At 38.4% G+C, this 19,690-nt stretch overlaps 1 protein-coding gene across 3 annotated transcripts in view; it reads right to left on the bottom strand.

The window, feature by feature from the left end:
* Positions 1 to 19,690, bottom strand: part of LOC106092422 (uncharacterized) — a 182,588-nt gene that overhangs the window by 121,773 nt on the left and 41,125 nt on the right. For all 3 annotated transcript variants that reach the window (XM_059369420.1, XM_059369422.1, XM_059369421.1), the window contains exon 2: positions 420 to 1,477. In XM_059369420.1, the coding sequence (XP_059225403.1) occupies positions 420 to 1,401 (982 nt within the window). In that variant the 5' untranslated portion in view covers positions 1,402 to 1,477. The remainder of the gene's footprint in view (positions 1 to 419; positions 1,478 to 19,690) is intronic.

Genomic DNA, 19,690 nt, shown 5'->3' on the forward strand with positions numbered 1-19,690 from the left:
CATTGGAGTGATTAAAAAACATTACATGAAAAATTTCCGCCAAATCGGTTAAAAATTGCGGCCTCAAGAAGTCAGACCGAAAGGTCGATTATGTGGCAGTTACATCAAAATATGGACCGTTACAATCCTCATTGACCTACACTAATAAGAAGTGTTTTCGGAAGTTAGCGTGGTTTCGACATACAAACGGACATGGCTCAATCAATTGACTTGGAATGTCAAGACGATTAATAAAATATACGTATTTAGGGGTCTAAGATCAATAGTTATTATATTAGTTATTGGAAGTTAGAATATCCCTCATCCCATGGCGAAGGATATAAATATAGTACCCTTCAAATCTTTGATCTCATAATTGTATTAAATTGAAAAATTTATTGAAGAAGTTGGAAATAAGTAAAAATAGAGAAAAATCTTACCCGCAGTAGTGCGAACTCCGATAGCAAACGCAATGAACAAAGTCAGGAAGAGCGACATTGTTGGATTGGTTTTGCTGGTGCCGTTGCCAGCAATGATGTATTGTTGCTCAACCAATTGACAGTTGTTCGCATGCGCATTGGCCAAAATGCTGATGTTGTTGTCCATGTCGATGTAGTCGTGTCCATCATTGACGCACTGGTGCATCGTTCGAAGCAATGAGTTTGCTGGCATTTCTGGCCGATTCATGTCTCTGGGATGATGAAAAGTAGTTGTGAAACATCGGCCCGTTGCCATCATTGGTGCTAAGGAGGGACACATCTGCTTCGGAGTTGTTGAAGTTTGCTGTTGTTGCTGGTGATGTCTGCGGTACTTTAATGGTGGCGATGATGTGATTGTTGACACTTTGTCATAATTGCCGTGTTGATAGTGCCATTCGTCGCCAATACCACGGCAGGGTCTGGCATTGAGGTGGTTACAGCCATCCTCGATGTTGGTGTCTTCATTAGCATCTTTATGGGCATTATTTTGACGTCTTATACCATCGCAAACATCATCGTCTGTGTAATTTTCTCTTGACTGTGAAGACAATGCGCGTTTTGAAATGGCAGCATTCTTCCGCAAAAGAGGTCCCGCCGACAAGCTTCTGTAGTCTGCTGGCTCTATAATTGGTAATGTTGTGGTTGTTGGTGTCGATCGCTTGATTATAATAAATATTCTTGGGAATTTGCTAAGTTTTCTTGTACACAGGGACATTTTCCTTACAATTCTATGATTTGATACTTTTTCCACAAACAGCGAATGTGGAGAGGGTGTTTGCTGACGCCGACACCTACCATTACAACGCTTTTCAAGGATGGTGCATCTTCGTTTGTATTTGTAGTTGGATTTTAAAAATGTGATTATATTCATTTTGTGCTGATACTTTTTGGTATGATTCCTCTTTACGTCTCGATTTATTGCCACGACGCGTATGTGTTTCATATTGGCAATATCTTTACTTTTCCCGTTATTCAAGAGTGTGATCTCTTAGGAGATACTCGCTATCGTAGTGTCAAATCTGAAAAGAATAATTTTGAAACATATCAAAGTTTCCGCATATACTTGTTATAATGGGTATTTTGAAAAGATCGCATAAGAAGTTGAATTTTTTTATTAAGGTTGCAACAAAGTAGTTTACTGATAAACAATTGCGGTACAAGCCTATAATTTGTCCGAAAACCCTTGCTTTGGACATCGGAATCTAGCTACGACTAGAAAGTCACAAAATACCAGATCCTGGAAAAGCCCCGGACAATCAGATCCACGGATTCCATTTTATTGCATCTATTAACTTTGTAGGAAAAACTCGATCGTCAATTAAATTATTGCAATGTTTATTGTCTAATGAGTTAATGAGCAAAGAGAAACTCGTAGACGGTATTGCAAACTTTTTAATACAACGCCAGGGAGAGTCATACGAAGCGCGGATTCTCGCTTGATTCTCGACACTATATCATAGATCTATAAAAGCTATTAATAACAACTCGTTTTGGAAAAGTTAAAATTGGCAAAGATGTGTCTGACAATACAGGGAGATAAAACCAAATTATTTAAGTCCCAGGTTACAACTATGCTCAAACCAACGCCGGAGAATAAACTTAAACAAACTCTGATAGACGTATCCATTCAAATATTAAATTTAACAATAATAACTCTAAATTAGGCACAGATATCAGTTGTAGGTTTTAAATAAGAAGTTCACATAGCCCAGTGGCAGAGAATCGAAAAAAGCCAGCCATTTGAAAATGGATGAAGATAACTTTTTGAAAATCGAGATCCTATCGAGATCATTTGCAAAATGTCAAGACTCTTGGTAATCCAGGAGCACCTTGGCAGAGTCTACTTTTGTGAAAAATATTGCGCAGTATTTCTTTTGTGTTTTTCGGACACTCTTATCTGCAAAACTCAAAAATAATTATTAAAATATTTCCAATCGTTTCTTTCTTGAAAATTTTTCAATTTGAATTTTCGTTTTCTGAAAATTGCAAATTGGCTTGCATGTGATTCCGAAAAGATATCAGCTCCAACCATTTAAAATTGCAAACAGTTATTTCTATCCGTTCTCAAAAGACAGATCGTTGTATGGACCAAAAGCGCCGACGTTGACATTAGGTTTTAGTGGCAATATATACAATCAGACTCATTTGGAAGACAAGGCTAACGCAACAGTGGTGAAAATTCTGAAGCCTGGCTAAAGTAGAGTTACTTCTAATGACAGGTGGAGTTGAAGTGGTTTTTAGAGGATTGGTTCGAGCACTAAGTATTCCTAGATTTAAACTACTCAAGGGAACAATGAATGGGGACACAAATGCCGTAAAGAGTAATCTAAAAGTTTTTCTTCTTCCGTCGCTAAGCGCTGAAGATTCAGTAGTAGCCGGCCTTGAAATTAAAAAGTCTCAGTACTGGCTGGCTTCCCTACATATGGCACTCAATTTAGAGATGCCGCCTTCAAACCTTAAGTCGCTGGTTGAAGCCGCTCCAGTAGGGAAGAAAAGCCTCATTATAGGAAGTGATGCTAATGCATATTACCAGATATGGGGAAGTTCGGATATCAACGAAAGGGGTGAGCTGCTTATCGAATATATTATAAGTTGCAATATCGCGAATTGTAATAAAAAGAATAAACCGACCTTTATTACCAGGAAGACGCAGGAAGTGCTAAAAGTTAGCTTTGTGTCGTAGGATACAAGCGGAAGGATATGGGACTGGGAAGTATTGGATGACCCTGGTCCCTCGGCTTAACAGAAGAAAGTCTAATTGGGAAAAATTTTACGGAAACTACATAGACATAATGTTCGAGCGGATCGCGTGTATCAGCATGTCCTAGTGTCAGACCAAAGGGCAAGCAGCGAGCGCCATGGTGGACCCACGAACTGGTTGGTATAAGGAAGGGCTGCAGAAAACTCTTCAACAGGGCGGAAACTAAAAGTGCACCCCACAACAGGGACGTCTTTAAGATTTAGCTAAGAAAATACAAGGGCGAGCTGAGAAAAGCTCTGAACAAGTCCTGGTTGGAATTCTGCAGCTCCGTGGAGGATAAACCTGAGGCCTCCAGGCTAAGGAATATCCTATCCCCGAAACCTGTTACGGTTGGATATATTCAGAAGTCGGAGAATGCATGGACAACACACTTACCGTGCAACTCTCCAACGAACAACGCGGCTCTAGAAGAAGTTGTCACTGGTATGCATTTGTCGGAAGTTATTAGGAAAATTGTGTCTGAGTCAAAAACTCTTTTGGCGGCCCTGACGATATATCGCTGGTTGAATTACACGCTGTGTCCGAAAGACTGACACAAGTCATCAAAGGATGACTTGTTTGTGCATCACACCCACACTGAGGACTATGCCATTTGGTGCACTAAATTTAATGCTACACCTTATGTCCCTAGACATTGTGGGTAGACAAATTGCAGCGACCACTGCTGTGAGGCTAAGGGAACTTTCTTTCTGTCCTGTGGCGGCTACGGGCACTGTGCATTGTGGATTACACTTTACTTCAGCTGCTTTTTGATAAAAAGTACTTCCTGAATGAACCCAATGGAACAATATCGCTGGTAATATAAGTAGACGAACAGACGAACTAGAACTGATCATATCGAGAAAATTATCCGACGATTTGCATAAATATATTCTCAGACAGCCAGTCAGTCATCAAATCCCTGGTTAATATTCAATCTGTTTTGGGTGCCGGGCGACAAAAATATCCCAGAAATTGTAGAGCAGAGGGCTTGCGAGACTTGGAACCACGCTACTCATTCCTGGGAAACTGGAATCTGTGGGTAAGCATCTTGCGACATGTAAATGTAGTCTTTAGGATCAGGCCCTAAGGGCAACGAATGACAGATGGTCACAAAGGGGTGGTTGTGAACAATCTAAATTTATTTGGCCTCATCTCAACTTGAAGATGTCTACCGCTCTGCTGTCGCTGGCTAGAAAGGATGTCTCAGTCATGACAGGAAAACATGCTAAAAGACGGACTTCGAGGAAGAAGAGAGTATAGAAAATCTCCTGTTTGTGTGTCCCGTACTGGCAGTCAGAAGAAGTTCAACTTTAGGTTCTCATCTCATTGAAAATTGATTTAGCGGATGTGAACATTCGCAAGTTGTTTGTTTTAAAGCGATCTTAATGGTTCAACGGTAGGAACTAGAAGGCATTAGGGGTTACCCAAGTTTATTGACGGCAGTCCTCTGGTCTTCATTGCCAAATCGTCTGCTCTTCATTCCCCCTTCCTCCGCTAGGACCTGACACCGTAACAATGCGGATTGCGCCATCCTCAGACAAGGCGTTAATCTCCTTCTTACTCTGCAAAACTGTTCGTAACCTTACCCTTTTGATTGTTATTGCCCTGATGGCCGGTTTACTGTTTGTAAAGATGTTCACACTAGACGTTTTCGCGTGAACACCACACCATCTCACACATTCCGTGATTGCCCGGATCTCTGCCTGCAGAACCGTAATATGGTCAAGCAGTCGAAAACAGACCTCAGTCCCCGTGTTCTCAATGGCCCGTGTTCTCAATTCCCTTTCACAGGAATTTATTGCGAAAAGATTTTCAATTCAAAATATGTCCAACATATGTTTTCTTTACCAACCACTTGCCGTGATACAAAAAAATCGTATTTTTATCTTAAAAACAAGTAAAAGCGTGCTAAGTTCGGCCGGGCCGAATCTTATGTACCCTCCACCATGGATCACATTTGTCGAATTCTTTTCCTGGCATCTCTTCTTAGGCAAAAAAGGATATAAGAAAAGATTTGCTTTGCTATTAGAGCAATATGAAGATATGGTCCGGTTTGGACCACAATTAAATTATATATTGGAGACCTGTGTAAAATGTCAGCCAATTCGAATAAGAATTGTGCCCTTTGGGGGCTCAAGAAGTTAAATAGAGAGATCGATTTATATGGGAGCTGTATCGGGCTATACACCGATTCAGACCATAATAACCACGTATGTTGATGGTCATGAGAGAATCCGTCGTACAAAATTTCGGGCAAATCGGATAATAATTGCGACCTCTACAGACTCAAGAAGTCAAGATCCCAGATCGGTTTATATGGCAGTTATATCAGGTTATGAACCGATTTGAACCTTATTTGACACAGTAGTTGAAAGTAAGAATAAAATACGTCATGCAAAATTTCAGCCAAATCGGATAGGAATGGCGCCCTCTAGAAGCTCAAGAAGTTAAGTCCCCATATCTGTTTATATGACAGCTATTTCAGGTTATAAACCGATTTCAACCATACTTGGCACAGTTGTTGGATATCATAACAAAACACGTCGTGCAAAATTTCATTCCAATCGGATAAGAATTGCGCACTCTAGAGGCTCAAGAAGTCAAGACTCAAGATCGGTTTATATGGCAGCTATATCAGGTTATGGAGCGATATGGCACATTTACAATACCAAATTTAAAGCGGCTAGCTTTACTCCTTCGGAAGTTAGCGTGCTTTCGACAGACAGACGGACGGACGGACATGGCTAGATCGACATTAAATGTTACGACGATCAAGAATATATATACTTTATGGGGTCTCAGACGAATATTTCGAGTAGTTATAAATAGAATGACGAAATTAGTATACCGCCCATCCTATGGTGGAGGGTATAATAATTAAAGCAATTAAAACCTTGTTTGGAAGTCATTTGGATAAGTCAATTCTATTAATCGGAATGGAAATGGAATTTTTCAAAAAGAAAGGTTTGAGAGTCATTTGTAATGTCAAATAAGATTCACTCAGATTCGAAGGGAAGGGTTGTGTCCAATTCAAGTGAGCCAATTGAGGGAGCAATTCTCATCCGATTTGGCTGAAATTTTGCATGAGGTGTTTTGTTATGACTTCCAATAACTGTGCTAAGTATGGCGTAAATCGATATAGAACCTGATATAGCTGCCATAAAAACCGATCTGGGATCTTGACTTCTTGAACCTCTAGATGGCGCAATTCGAATCCGATTTGGCTGAAATTTTGTACAAGGGCTTCTCCCATGACCTTCAATATACGTGTCTAGTATGGTCTGAATCGATCAATAGCTTGATACAGCTCTTATATAAACCTATCTCCCGATTTTGCTTCTTGAGCCCCTACAAGGCGCAATTCTTATCCGAATGAACCGAAATATTACACAATGACTTCTGCAATGTCAATCTGCATTCATTTATGGTCCGAATCGGACTATAACTTGATATAGCTCCAATAGGATAACAGTTCTTATTCAATATTCTATGTTTGTCTAAAAAGAGATACCGCGCATAGAACTCGACAAATGCGATCAATGGTGGAGGGTATATAAGATTCGCCCCGGTCGAACTTAGCACGCTCTTACTTGTTTATTTTGTCAGAAGGTATACCTGAAAGGTTGCTCTTAATATTCAAGTCTAACTTGTATTACTCTAATATTGAACTCGTACAATTGCTCAAATCTATTACTGAGTTCGGAAAACTCAAAGATTCAATAAATCCCAAATTTAATGTTTTAAGACCATTTTTTGCATGATTCCAATTGTTATTACTACAAGATTGGAATATTCTCTTTAAAGTTGTCATAACATATTTTAACAATTGTCATTGTCTGGCATTGTTTTAATGCTTGATTTTACAACAAACTGTTGCATTCGCCCAAAAGCCCTCGAATGAAGTGCACTCCAACAAGTGGCAGACAATGTACTTCATGCTATATTTGTTGCTGTCGGCGGTGGATGTCCTTCTCGCAGATGATGCTGCAATTGAGATGTCGGCTTCTTGAATTTCAGCAATCTACAACATCGAGCGTAGAGCAAACAAAATCAAACAGTCAATTAACTAAGAGCTAGACAGCAAAGATTAACATTCTTTGTATTGTTAAATTTATGTTATATTTTATAAAACTGCGATATTAATATATAAGAGATCGAGGATTTTTTGATTGATCGCCTTTGATTATGCTATAGCATATTGATATTGAATCAAGCAATAAAGATAGTTCAAGAACGAAATAATGCTAAAAGCTATCAAATACATTTAGGCATCAATTATGAGTGATTCAACAAACCAATGACATCAATTATCCGAGGTCGGATAACGAAAGGAAAATATTTTTATTTTAATTCATTAACTGTGATTGCAAAAAAAAAACGTCAAGGCAAAATGCCATTAACGCACTTAAAGCCTGGTTCTTAATTCATTGACACCGAAATTGTCTATTAATTGATTGCAAAATCGACGAACTGTGCCGTCACCTTCTAGAATTTCTGATACTCGGTAATGTCTTCGCTCCTTGTTCTTTCCATTCGAATTTTTGGTCATCCCCTTCTGCATTTACCATCAGATCTATTTGCAAAGGACTTCTGAGCTGACAACATGACCTAATCAACGCAATCATTTTGTTTTAGCTCGTTTGACTATGCCTACGTTGTCGTAAAGCTCCTGGAACAGCGGTAATACTTCTCTCTTAACACTGAGTGCTGTCCGATACATGTTTAAAATCAATGATAAGGGACCTCCTTGCCACAGAGCGACACCACATAGTAGAGAAATTTACTCGGCTATTTACCTAAGAATAACGTGTCACATGTGTCGCCAGCAACAGAAGGGGATAACCACCGCTGACAATTTTTTATGACGTTATCGACAGACATACTAAACTTTTAGCTACTTATGATTTTTTATAACGCACTTATTGAGCGGGTTGAGGAGGATGGTATATAAGATTCGGTCCGCCAGAATTTTGCATGCTTTTTGGATTGGATTCTGTTGACAATAACCACCGCTGAAAATGTTTCTGATTCCCATGCCGGAAATCAGAAACAGGTGTTCGGCATCATAAGCGGACATGCTAACCTCTGCGCCACGGTTCCCTCCAGGGACAACATTTACTAAGAGTAATATTGAACGAAAAGAGTAGGGAGCATGGTTACTTGTGTTGAAGGTTACTACTCATTTACATGCCTTATTGCAATATTCGTTTGGTAAATTAGAGCATAGCTCCTAAAAATGGTTCGCGTTTACACAACTGAAGAAGGAAGTAGTCAAATCTTTTTTTATGCCTCAGAGGTTTTCATTACGGTTTAGTTTTCATGATAGCGATTTACTCGGCTATTTACCTAAGAATAACGTGTCACATGTGCCATGCCGGAAATCAGAAACAGGTGTTCGGCATCATAAGCGGACATGCTAACCTCTGCGCCACGGTTCCCTCCAGGGACAACATTTACTAAGAGTAATGTTGAACGAAAAGAGTAGGGAGAATGGTTACTTGTGTTGAAGGTTACTACTCATTTACATGCCTTATTGCAATATTCGTTTGGTAAATTAGAGCATAGCTCCTAAAAATGGTTCGCGTTTGCACAACTGAAGAAGGAAGTAGTCAAATCTTTTTTTATGCCTCAGAGGTTTTCATTACGGTTTAGTTTTCATGATAGCGATAGGCCTTCCAAACTCGGAACGGAAAACTCTTGGAACTAGAATTCCGCCAGTCTGAAAGAGAGCTTTGTGTCGTCTACATTAATTGTCACTTAAGTTTCATTTTTTCCTCGGTAAATGGAACCTTTTTATTCCATTAACTATCATCGTAATCCACAACACACATGTGGTCCTTAATCCGGAAAATGGGATACGGAACAGATTCAGAAATAACAAATCATCTATGAGACGCCACCACGTTTCACGGTCTTCAAGGAGTGCGTAAAATCACCATAACGAGCAACCTGGAATTAAATGGAATTTAATATCAAATTGAATTTCACGGTTCAAAATTCAATACGTTTACTAAATCAGGTTTTGCCTTCAACAGTAGTAACCATGTATTCTTACTCTTTTCGTTCAATATTATTCTCAGTTAGTGCTAAGCACCCCCAGCGAATCTCTAGCACCCCCAAGAATTTTCGTTAGTATTAACTACTGTTAGGGCGCCCCGGTAGCCGAGTTGGTAGCGTGATTGGATTGCCAGTGCAGGGGTCGTGGGTTCGATTGCCGCCAATCGACAACCTTCGTCTGTCGCTACTCTGGTATCACAATGGACCTAACTCTCTTACCCAACCTAAACTAACTACTGTTAACTATCGATTGTATTCCCTGTGTCTCAAACCTTCCGTTATTTGTTTAAGAAAACAAAAAAGTTTTTGAGGCGCTGCCACCTGGCCTTTCATACTCATAGTTGTTCCGTACCGGATTTTAACGAAATGTTATTTATATACATACACAGGAGGTTGTAGGTATCAGACGTTCGGCCCGAACTTAATGCCCTTTTTACTTTTTTTTAATTTTTTTGGTTAGACTGGAGCACTCCAAATTTTTACTTGCTTAAATTTTTTGTTGTTCTTTTTTTGTTTGGACTGCAGCACCCCCCAGAAAAAATGTCTAGCTACGCCGATGCCAATAGGAAAAAGTTCAGTGTGAGCATAGTGTTGAAGCGAGTTCAACAAACAACTATATTAATCATTGAATATCAATTTGCATTCTGAATTTAAAATGAATTACAAGATACTTTTCTCACAAACTCATAATCTATTCATCGAAGATGGCAACCCTTTATCTAATCCCTGTAAAAGGGCTAATATCTTTCACTCAACGGATAAAGGGCAGCCGTATTACCATGAATTCCATTTCGCCTTAGTACATTTTACCTTACTTGTGCAGCAATCTTCTAGCGGTAAGGAGCAGCAATAAAACTACCAACTGAATACCGAAAACTCAAACTGTCTTTTTTTTTTATAATTGCTTTACTTCATTACATTTCTGGGAGATACATTCAACCCTATACAGTCCATTACTTACGGACTCAACAAGGTCTCTCTATCTAACTCTATCGTAGGCCAAAGCCTTGGGTTTATTCCACTATATATGGATTGATTCCAACTCTCTTTGCGTGCAGCGGATCCATATGTTTCTTCGGCGTCCTCTCCTTTGCTGTCCTTGGGGATTCTAGTCTAGGACATTTCTCGCTAGATTATCCCGCGGTCAGCGTAGGATATGTCCCAATCAAGTCCATTTTCTCTTTCGGATTTCTACACGGACAGGTTAATGTTTGTTCGGTTTGACCCGAAACTTCGAAGAATTTGTCGCAGGGAGCGATTTATAAAAACTTGGATTTTGCAGATAGTCGCTTGTGCCAAGCTCCAAGTTGTAAAGCCATATAATAAAAAAGAGTTCACACTACTGTTAAAGATTCTGACTTTTTTCTTATATGAGATGTCTTGGCATCTCCAAACTTTGTTGAGTTTAAGAAAGGCTCTTCTAGCCTAGTTGATACGTTCGCGGATGTCTGCTTCTGATCCTTCTGCCTTAGTAATTACGCTGCCAAGATAGGAAAAGTAGTCAACATCTTCAATGCCATGGCCGTTTACAATTGGTGGTGTCGGATTTTTTGTTCCCATCCTCATCAATTTGGTCTTAGTTATGGTTAATTTCAGGCCTACTGTGGCGCGTTTTCATCCAAGTATTCCAATATCATCCGCGCAGTCGATGTCTCCGAGGATGTCGAAATGACGGCTTCGTTTTCCTTTGAAAAGGACTGAAACTTCAGCATTTCTATACAGCTCCTTAATTAGCGTCACGATGTTTTTGGGAAGCCTTTATCCAACAGCATGCTTCACACAGAGCTTCGATAAACTATATCAAAAGCACGCTCGAGGTCGATGAATAAAAGGTGTATTAAATTCTGTAGGCTATTCAATGATTATACGCAAGGAAAATACCTGTTCCTTCTGTAAAATGCTTTTAAGTGCATGCGAAATTATACTAAATGTTATTAATTAAAAATGTTATTTAAAATAAAAATATTTTCAATTAAAAAATTAATTGATTCAATCATTTTTTTCATTGAATTTCAAATTTTATCAATTACGATCGTGATTGAAATTTTTATAATTTTCAATTAAAGAATTAATTAATTCAATAATTTTTTTTATTAAATCTGAACTTTTTTAAGTAGTAAGTATCGTGATTAAATTTTTTGCCATTTCAATAAAAAAATTAATAGACTCAATAATTTTTTAATTGAGTTTGAACTTTTTAATGATTAAATATTTTTTTGAATAGAATTTGAAACATTTTTTTAAAAATAATATGATTGAAAGAGTAATCTTTTACAATTAAATTATTTCAATCATTTTTTAATTCAATAATTTAATAAATTTAAATAATAGTTTTAAATCTCTAGACCCAATTCTTATCTCATTTATGATTAAAATATGCATATTAAAAAATTAATTGAAAATTTCAGAACTTTCAATAATTTTTTTAATTGAATATGGATTAACCATTATTTAAATGGTTTACTGTAATGTATTAAAACAAAGTATTCCCATAGATGGTTATCGTTATGGTTATAAATTGAACCTAACATCAACAACAGACATAATATCATAGCATCATACCATTCTATTTTCCGATACATCCCAATATTCAGACACATCTAAACAAAAAATTAAAAAAAGAAAATGCATACATTTGTTGCTAAAAATAGACTAAGAAAACCTGTTGCTGATGTTAAATATTTTTTCAGAAACATTAGAAAAGCTAAAGGCATTGAAGAACAAGTAAAAGCATGCTAAGTTCGGCAGGGCAGAATCTTCTATACCCTCCACCATGGATCGCATTTGTCAAGTGCTTTGAATACCTTTTTCAATTATACATAAGCTATATGAAGTTATTGACCGATATGGACCGTACTTGTCATGCCGTACAAGTCATAGAAAAATATCACCTCTAAAATTTCAGGCAAATTGAATCAGGTTATGAATCGATTTAGATCATCCGTGGCACAGTTGTTGGAAGTCATACCAAAACGATATATGCAAAATTGTTAAAGAACAGCGCCATCTAGGACTCAAGAAGTCAAATCAGGAGCTCGGTTTATATGGCAGATGTACAAGGATAGGCCAAGGATAAGATCGGTTTATATGGGAGATCGGTTTATATGGCAGCTTTATCAGGTTATGAACTGACCATACTTAGCACAGTTGTTGGAAGTTAAAACAAAACCCTTCATGCAAAATTTCAGCCAAATCAGATAAGAATTGCGCACTCTAGAAGCTCAAGTCAAGGCTCAAGATCGGCTTATATGGCTGCTATATCAAAACATGGACCGATCTGGCCCATTTGTAACCCAACCGACCTACACTAATAAGAAGTAAAAAATGCAAATTTTGCCTATGAACATTCCACTAAGGAACAGGGGCAAACTTCTTACATATCAATGAGTACAGTCCGATTCAAGTTTAAGCTTAATGATAAGGGGCCTCCTTTTTAAGCCGAGTCCGAACGGCGTGCCGCAGTGCGACACTTCTTTGGAGAGAAGTTTTACATGACATAGTACCTCTCAAATGTTGCCAACATTAGGAGGGGAAAACCACCGCTGAAAATTTGTTCTGATGGTCTCGCCAGGATTCGAACCCAGACGTTCAGCGACGGACATGCTAACCTCTGCGCTACGGTGGCCTAATAAGAAGTATTTGTGCAAAACTGCAAGCTCCTAGCTTTACTCCTTCGAAAGTTAGCGTGTTTTCGATAGACAAACGGACGAACATGACTAGATTGATTTGTCATGACGATCAAGAATATATATGTTTTATGGGGTCATAGACGGATATTTTGAGGTGTTACAAACTGAATGACGAAATTAGTTTACCCACATCCTATGGTAGAGGGTATAAAAATTCAACGATGAAAAATAGGAAAAAATTACGAAATATGAGACTTTACTCAGACTTGTTTTGTCCTAAAATTTCCTCCATTGCAAACATGGTGCATCCGCGAATGAGTTAACATTGTCTGCGGTACTCTGTTCTGGTGACATAAAACGTGCATGCAATTAAATAACCGGTTCTTAAAACCCGTATAGTGGAATCATAAATGCCCACCATAATTTGTACTTTTTTGAAAAACTAAAAAAATAAATTTGCCTAATTAATAGTATCATGTACATATATGGAAACTTTTTCACAAGTGTCATTATTAAAGATTTGATAGAAACATGCAATACAATATAATACAATGTGTACAGGATTAACATATCCTAGAAAATCTTAAGTATGACTTTGTTTAATATCTGCTGGAGTTTATTAGATTTATTTTATGTTTTTACGTACATAAAGTGGATGACTTGAGGATGCTGGAAAACAAGCAACGGTTCTGATTGATTTTGACTTGGCAAAATCCAGGCTTATTTTGGCCTTCCTTCTTCTCAAATGTGGACACAAACCACCCCGCGGTATCACCTGGGTAGCTACCGTTAACATCCAATAAAGGTAGTATACTAAAATAAAATGCGTCACAAGTTCACCCGTAGAATAATAAACAGATGGGTTGGGGCTTCGGGTTAGTAGCCCATCCTGCGGAAAACTTGAAGAAATTACTATGAAGAAACGAAGAAGGTTAAAAACGGATCCCCCTATGTTGACGACTCCCGTAAACGTTTGCGTATCTGCAGTTGGAATGTCCGCACTCTTTATAGAGAGGGTGCAGTACACGCACTGGCGAATGTATTGGAGAAATACAGGATACACAAAACTGGCATACAGTAAGTGCGATGGTACGGGAAGGGCTCCATAACAACACCGAAATGTGACGCTGCCGTGAAACGAGGCATGAATTTAGCTGCAGATTTGTGGTTAGTCGGAGACTGAAACACCTTGTCTCCAGGTTTACTCCAGTGGATGAGAGCCTAGCCACAATCCACATAAAGGCAATCAACCTGTGTGTTAGATGTACCATCGATACGGGGGGAGAACATCGAACATCAGTCATCGGAAGAAGCAATTGCAGCCTTTGAAAGTATCGAAAGAAAATCAACGAAAATGGGTTTGGCAGTAAATGAAGATAAAACAAAGTGGATGATATCAAGTCCTGCAAGCCGGAGCAGATAAAGAAAATGGAGAAAGTTGGGAACCACAACTTTGAGATAGTCAGCAACTTAATGTACCTCGGCACCGCCGTAACCGAAACGAATGACACCAGTTTTGAGATAAAGCGAAAAACAAGATTGGCAAACAGAAGCTACTTTGGATTGAGCAAGCAGCCGAGGAGCAAAGCCACCTCTCGGCAGACGAAAATTATACTATTCAACACGTTGCTACTACCCGTGCTGTTGTATAGCTCCGAAGCATGGGTACTTGTAAAAGAAGATGAGGAGGTGCTTGTGTTTGAGAGAAAAATCCTTAGTAAAATATATGGACCAGTTTATGTTAATGGAAAATATGGGTGTCGTTTGAACCGCGAGCTGTATGGCGACGATAGCATAGTTAAACGCATCAAAATAAAACGGTTGCGTTTTCTAGGTCATGTTATCATAATGGATGAAGAAGCCCCAGTAAAGGGGTCTTTTGAAGGCGATCACGGTGGTACAAGCAAACTGGGACGACCGAGAGCCCGATGGAAAGAGCAAGTGGTGGGAGACACCTTGAAACTTGGTACCAGAGATTTTCGAAGAAGCGCAGAAGATCGAGGCTATGGGGCACATGTTCTGTCATATCAAATTTAGGTAAGTAAGTACATGTTGATTAGGGTGGGTCGATTTGAACATCTTAAGGGGCCCTTCGCGTTCCTGATTCTTGGGATTGTACTGAGCAAAAAAGTCCACTAGGTCATACGTCTGCGGTGAGAGTCGAGCCTCCAGTTTTTGTCTTGCAGTTTTTTCTCAGACTTTTGCACCTTTTTTGATATTTTGGTCTATAACAGCCAAACCATTGACATTTTCGACCCAACACTAAGACAAAAATTGTAGCCAAGACTCTCTAGTCAATTGGAAAAGCATTAAAACGCTCCTTCAGGCAGCGAAGAATGAGACGCGCAAGAACACATAGATTCGCTGTACTAAAATAGAGTTGGAGTCAACCCATATATCGTTGAATCAAGTGAAGGCTTTGGCCAACGATAGGGTTAGATGGAGAGAGCTTGTTGATGCCCTATGTTCACGCTGAACAGTTTACTATTGGTCCTATTTGTTTTTTGGAATATACATAATATATATTCGCAGGGGGACGGACATGGCATCTAGACTTAGAATGTCAAGGCGATCAAGAATATAGTCTGGGCCCAATATTCAAGGTGGTACGAAGGGAATGACATCTTATGGTCCAGCGAATTTTATTTTACCAGGGTGGCTACTTTGCTATAATGGAATAAATAAGGTAATTAACATTTCTTTAAGAAGGTTTTCGTTACAAACATTTATTAAATCCCCTTTAAGGCGTCTGCATTAAAATGCATTGCTTTTGAGTGCATTTACGATAAATGTTTCTTTTTTCAAACTAATGCAAAATCAAACCGCATGTTATTTGCGTTTTCGGGTTTTCCACAACATTTTTTAGCATCAGCGATTGCATGTCTGTTGAAGTCTGTGCCTGCGTCAGTGCAGGGGTAACATGTTGTCGATAATAGGCAGCAGACAACATGCCAGACGTACTACGTGCAACACTGTTGTTAGAAATGCTGTTGTTGTTGTTATTATTTTCTCAATGGTTCGTTGGCTGGATAAAGAGACATAGATCCAAATCCGAGACTTGCCAAATGCAGTGACAGACGGAATACTCGTAGCAGCGAGCCATAGCAAATTGAACGTGACTCAAGTTATTTCTGTTATTGCATAAAACGTTCAACAAAAATGACTTTTATGTCTTTTATGGTTTGGAAACAGACGCAACAACGTCCTTGAGATGTGTTCCCATAACTACGACAAACCCTCGGAGTTGTCGATGTGCTAATGCTTCTTTTGGCTGCAGGTAGACATGCTAGTCACTGTCGGAGCATTATAGAACGGAATTACTTCTGCTCGGCGCTCTGCCTTATTGTTGTGTTACTACTGTTATTGTCAATCAGCAGCAAATTAATGTTGCCAGATGTTTTGGGTTTGCTTTACAATAACAAGATATTCTCAACGATTAAAAATGATATAAGCTCACCAAGGCAGAACTTTGGATACCGACCGCCGTTGATGTATTGCTTATGCTAGGAAATTTTTATAAAATTATTCCCCTTAGGGATGCTTGTTAAGAGTCGAAAAATGTAAGTTGGGGGATTGGTCCATGTGGCAGGGAGCAATCTGTATGACTTCGATTTTGCAATGGGTGTCGAATGGGTCTATTAACCCTTTGAGGGCGAATGGGACATATATGTCCCATTTTGTATTTTTTGCTTTAAAGTGCACATTTATTAATAGATTTTTGAAAAATTGGGTTTAGTCGATAGAGAACCAATAATGGTATAAAACTCCGTCGTAAACGTTGCAAAAATTTTTCTCTTTTCGTTTTGGTACGACCAAAAAATTTGCATTATTTTTATACCCACCACCGTAGGATAGGGGGTAAAGTCATTCCGTTTGCAACACATCGAAATATCAATTTCCGACTCTACAAAGTATATATATTTCGGATCGTTGTAAAATTCTAAGACGATTTAAGGATGACCGTGTGTCTGTCCGTCCTGTATGTATTCTACAGTATTTTCGCCAAGGCTTAAACTAATATAACGACGATCAGAGAGGCTGTGGTCGTCGAATATTTCACATTCGCTTACTCTTCCGCTTTTATCCTCTGATACTTAGACTTATTAATTTCAAGGCTGGCTACTATTGAATCTTCAGTGCTTAGTGATGGAGGAAGAAAAGCATTTGGACTATTCTTTGCAAGAATTCAGAATCTGTGTAGTTTACTTGCAGGAATTCTTAGTCCACGAACCATACCTCGGCAAACCCATGGACTTGGACAAGAACCACGTCAATTCCTGCTGCCAACAGAAGGACATTTAGTGCCTCCGAAGCGGCCTTAGAATGGTGGAGATTTATCTGCAGACCATAGCCAGGATTTTGATTTCCACCACCGCTGCGTTAGGTTCATCTTCGGAGTCCCCCATGAGTTCATCCTCCCAAGAATCGTTCGATCTTGTCATGATGAGTTTCCTCACGCATCCAGAGGCAGTTCGGAAGGCACTTTTGATGTGGACAATTCCTCCTTATAGGAAAAAAGTAAATCATTATTAAATATTGATTTTTAGTTTTTACCACTACTGTACAGATCCCTGCTAGGATTTTGAACTGCCATAGACTGTATGTAAGTGAAGCTCTCAAATATGTAAACAGGTTGGTCGACAATCACATCATCTGTCAGATATTGTGCTTTAGAAATGATAAATGAGGCTGGCAAAATGGTATTAAAATCTAGTTAAAATATTCTATTTGTAGAAAAAAGACTTCTCATATCACATTTAAAAAAATGTCGTTCAAAGACAAACAACGGGTAATACATGTTAAAATTGAGAGAGAAATAAAATGGAAGAGTTCAGGTCAGTCCGAGCGTTCATAACGTACATTTACATTGGCCACGAAAATACCTTTAAAGAACACGGGGGATTCTTCTCTCATGTCAATGAGTACAGACTGATTCAAGTTTTTAACCCACATTTCGACGAAGCCACATGTACACCAAACTCTAGATTTTACTTCTTGGGGGTGTGTTATTCATCCCATTTCGATATAGTAATGACTTATATTAGCTCCTCCTATTCATGTTCCGCTTTGTATAACCAAATGTGGCTAGTAATTCACGATAGCCATCGAACGAATAAGGCTTGCCGCTTGAAATTTCGCCCAGGTACTTGATATTGATGTAGACGTTGGGGATTGCAAATGGGCCATATCGGTTCAGATTCAGATATTGCTTCCATATAAACCAATCTCCCGATTTGACTTCTTGAGCCCTTGGAAGCTTCAATTTTCATTCGATTTGGCTGAAATTTTGCATGTATGGTCCAAATCAGTCTATGACCTGATATAGTTCCTATATAAACGGCTCGCCCGGTTATCCTAGAATCTTTAATTTTTGCTGGTTTGACAGGAGTTTATTTTGTGTAAATTTTTAGCATAATCCATGGTGGTGGGTTCCCAAGATTCGGCCCGGCCGAACTTAGTATGCTTTTACAACTTGTTATCGTTGAGGTCAGAAAAAGAAGAGTTTGGGACCAAGTTATTGCAATACATCTTTTTTGACCAATATTCATGGTCATGTGATGAACAAAAAAATAGCTATATATTCATTACCAATAATGTGGATATTAAAATTTTTATTCTTCGATTTATTTAATTTAAATTTCTAATGCTAAAACTGCATTATAATAATATATTTAATTTTAATCATTTAATAATTTCTGTTATTTTAAATTCAAATTTTTGTTAACTTTTGCAATAAGATACAAGAATTGTATACACATTCGTAAGACCAACACTGCCACATATAAGATTATATCTTGTTGTGTTGGTATCACAAATAAATTGATATTGATATTTTTTAATTATTATCACTCGACGCGTAAAAATTTATGCATTACCCGACTTTAGTCTTTCTATACTTGTTTAGTTTCTTCTTCTTTTATTGCAAATCCGTCATTCGGATATAAGAGATCGATCAATACATCATATCAGTTAAGTTAATATTTTATTTCATACATGAATAAAGTTTTGTTATATTCAAGGGTATGCTATATCAGTAAATGCAATTCCCGGTCTCTCGGTACATATAAAAGTGTATTTTCCTCGAATATGTCCATTATTGGATTTACTTCAGCCATGGCATTTCTCCTTTACCTCTGGTGCGATTACCAAACATTTAACTTTCGAAGGTGTTAAGCTAGGCGCTTGAAATTTTGCACAAATACGCCATATTGGTGTAGGTCGGTTGGATTTGTAAATTGGTCATATCCGTCCATGTTTTGGTATAGCTGCCATATAAACTGATCTCGGATCTTGACTTCTTGAGCCTCTACAGGGCACAATTCCTATCTAATTAAATCGGACAAGAATTGTACTGATCTTGGATCTAGACTTCTTGAGCTTCTGGTTTTGCTTTGCACTAGGTGTTTTCTTTTGACTTCCAATAACTTTGCCAAGAATGGCCTAAATCGGTTCATAACCTGATATGGCTGCCATATTAACCGATCTCGCATCTTTACTTCTTGAGCAACTATAGGGCACAAATACCACCAAATTTGATTGTAATTTCGCACGTAAAGTTTTGGTGTGGCTTCTAATAGCCATGCCAAGCATGGTCCAAATAGATTTATAAGCTGATATAGCTGACATATTAACCGATCGACAGCAATTATTTCGCTGAAAATTTAAACGTGGTATTTTTATAAGACTTCTAATTATCATTCAAATACGGCCCATCTGTATCTGTAGATGTGTGTCAAATGCGATCCATGATGGAGGGTATATAAGATTTGGCTAGGCCGAATTTAACGCATTTGTATTCTACA

This window comes from Stomoxys calcitrans, chromosome 5 (genome assembly GCF_963082655.1).
Source record: "Stomoxys calcitrans chromosome 5, idStoCalc2.1, whole genome shotgun sequence".
NCBI classification, from domain to species: Eukaryota; Metazoa; Arthropoda; class Insecta; order Diptera; family Muscidae; genus Stomoxys; species Stomoxys calcitrans.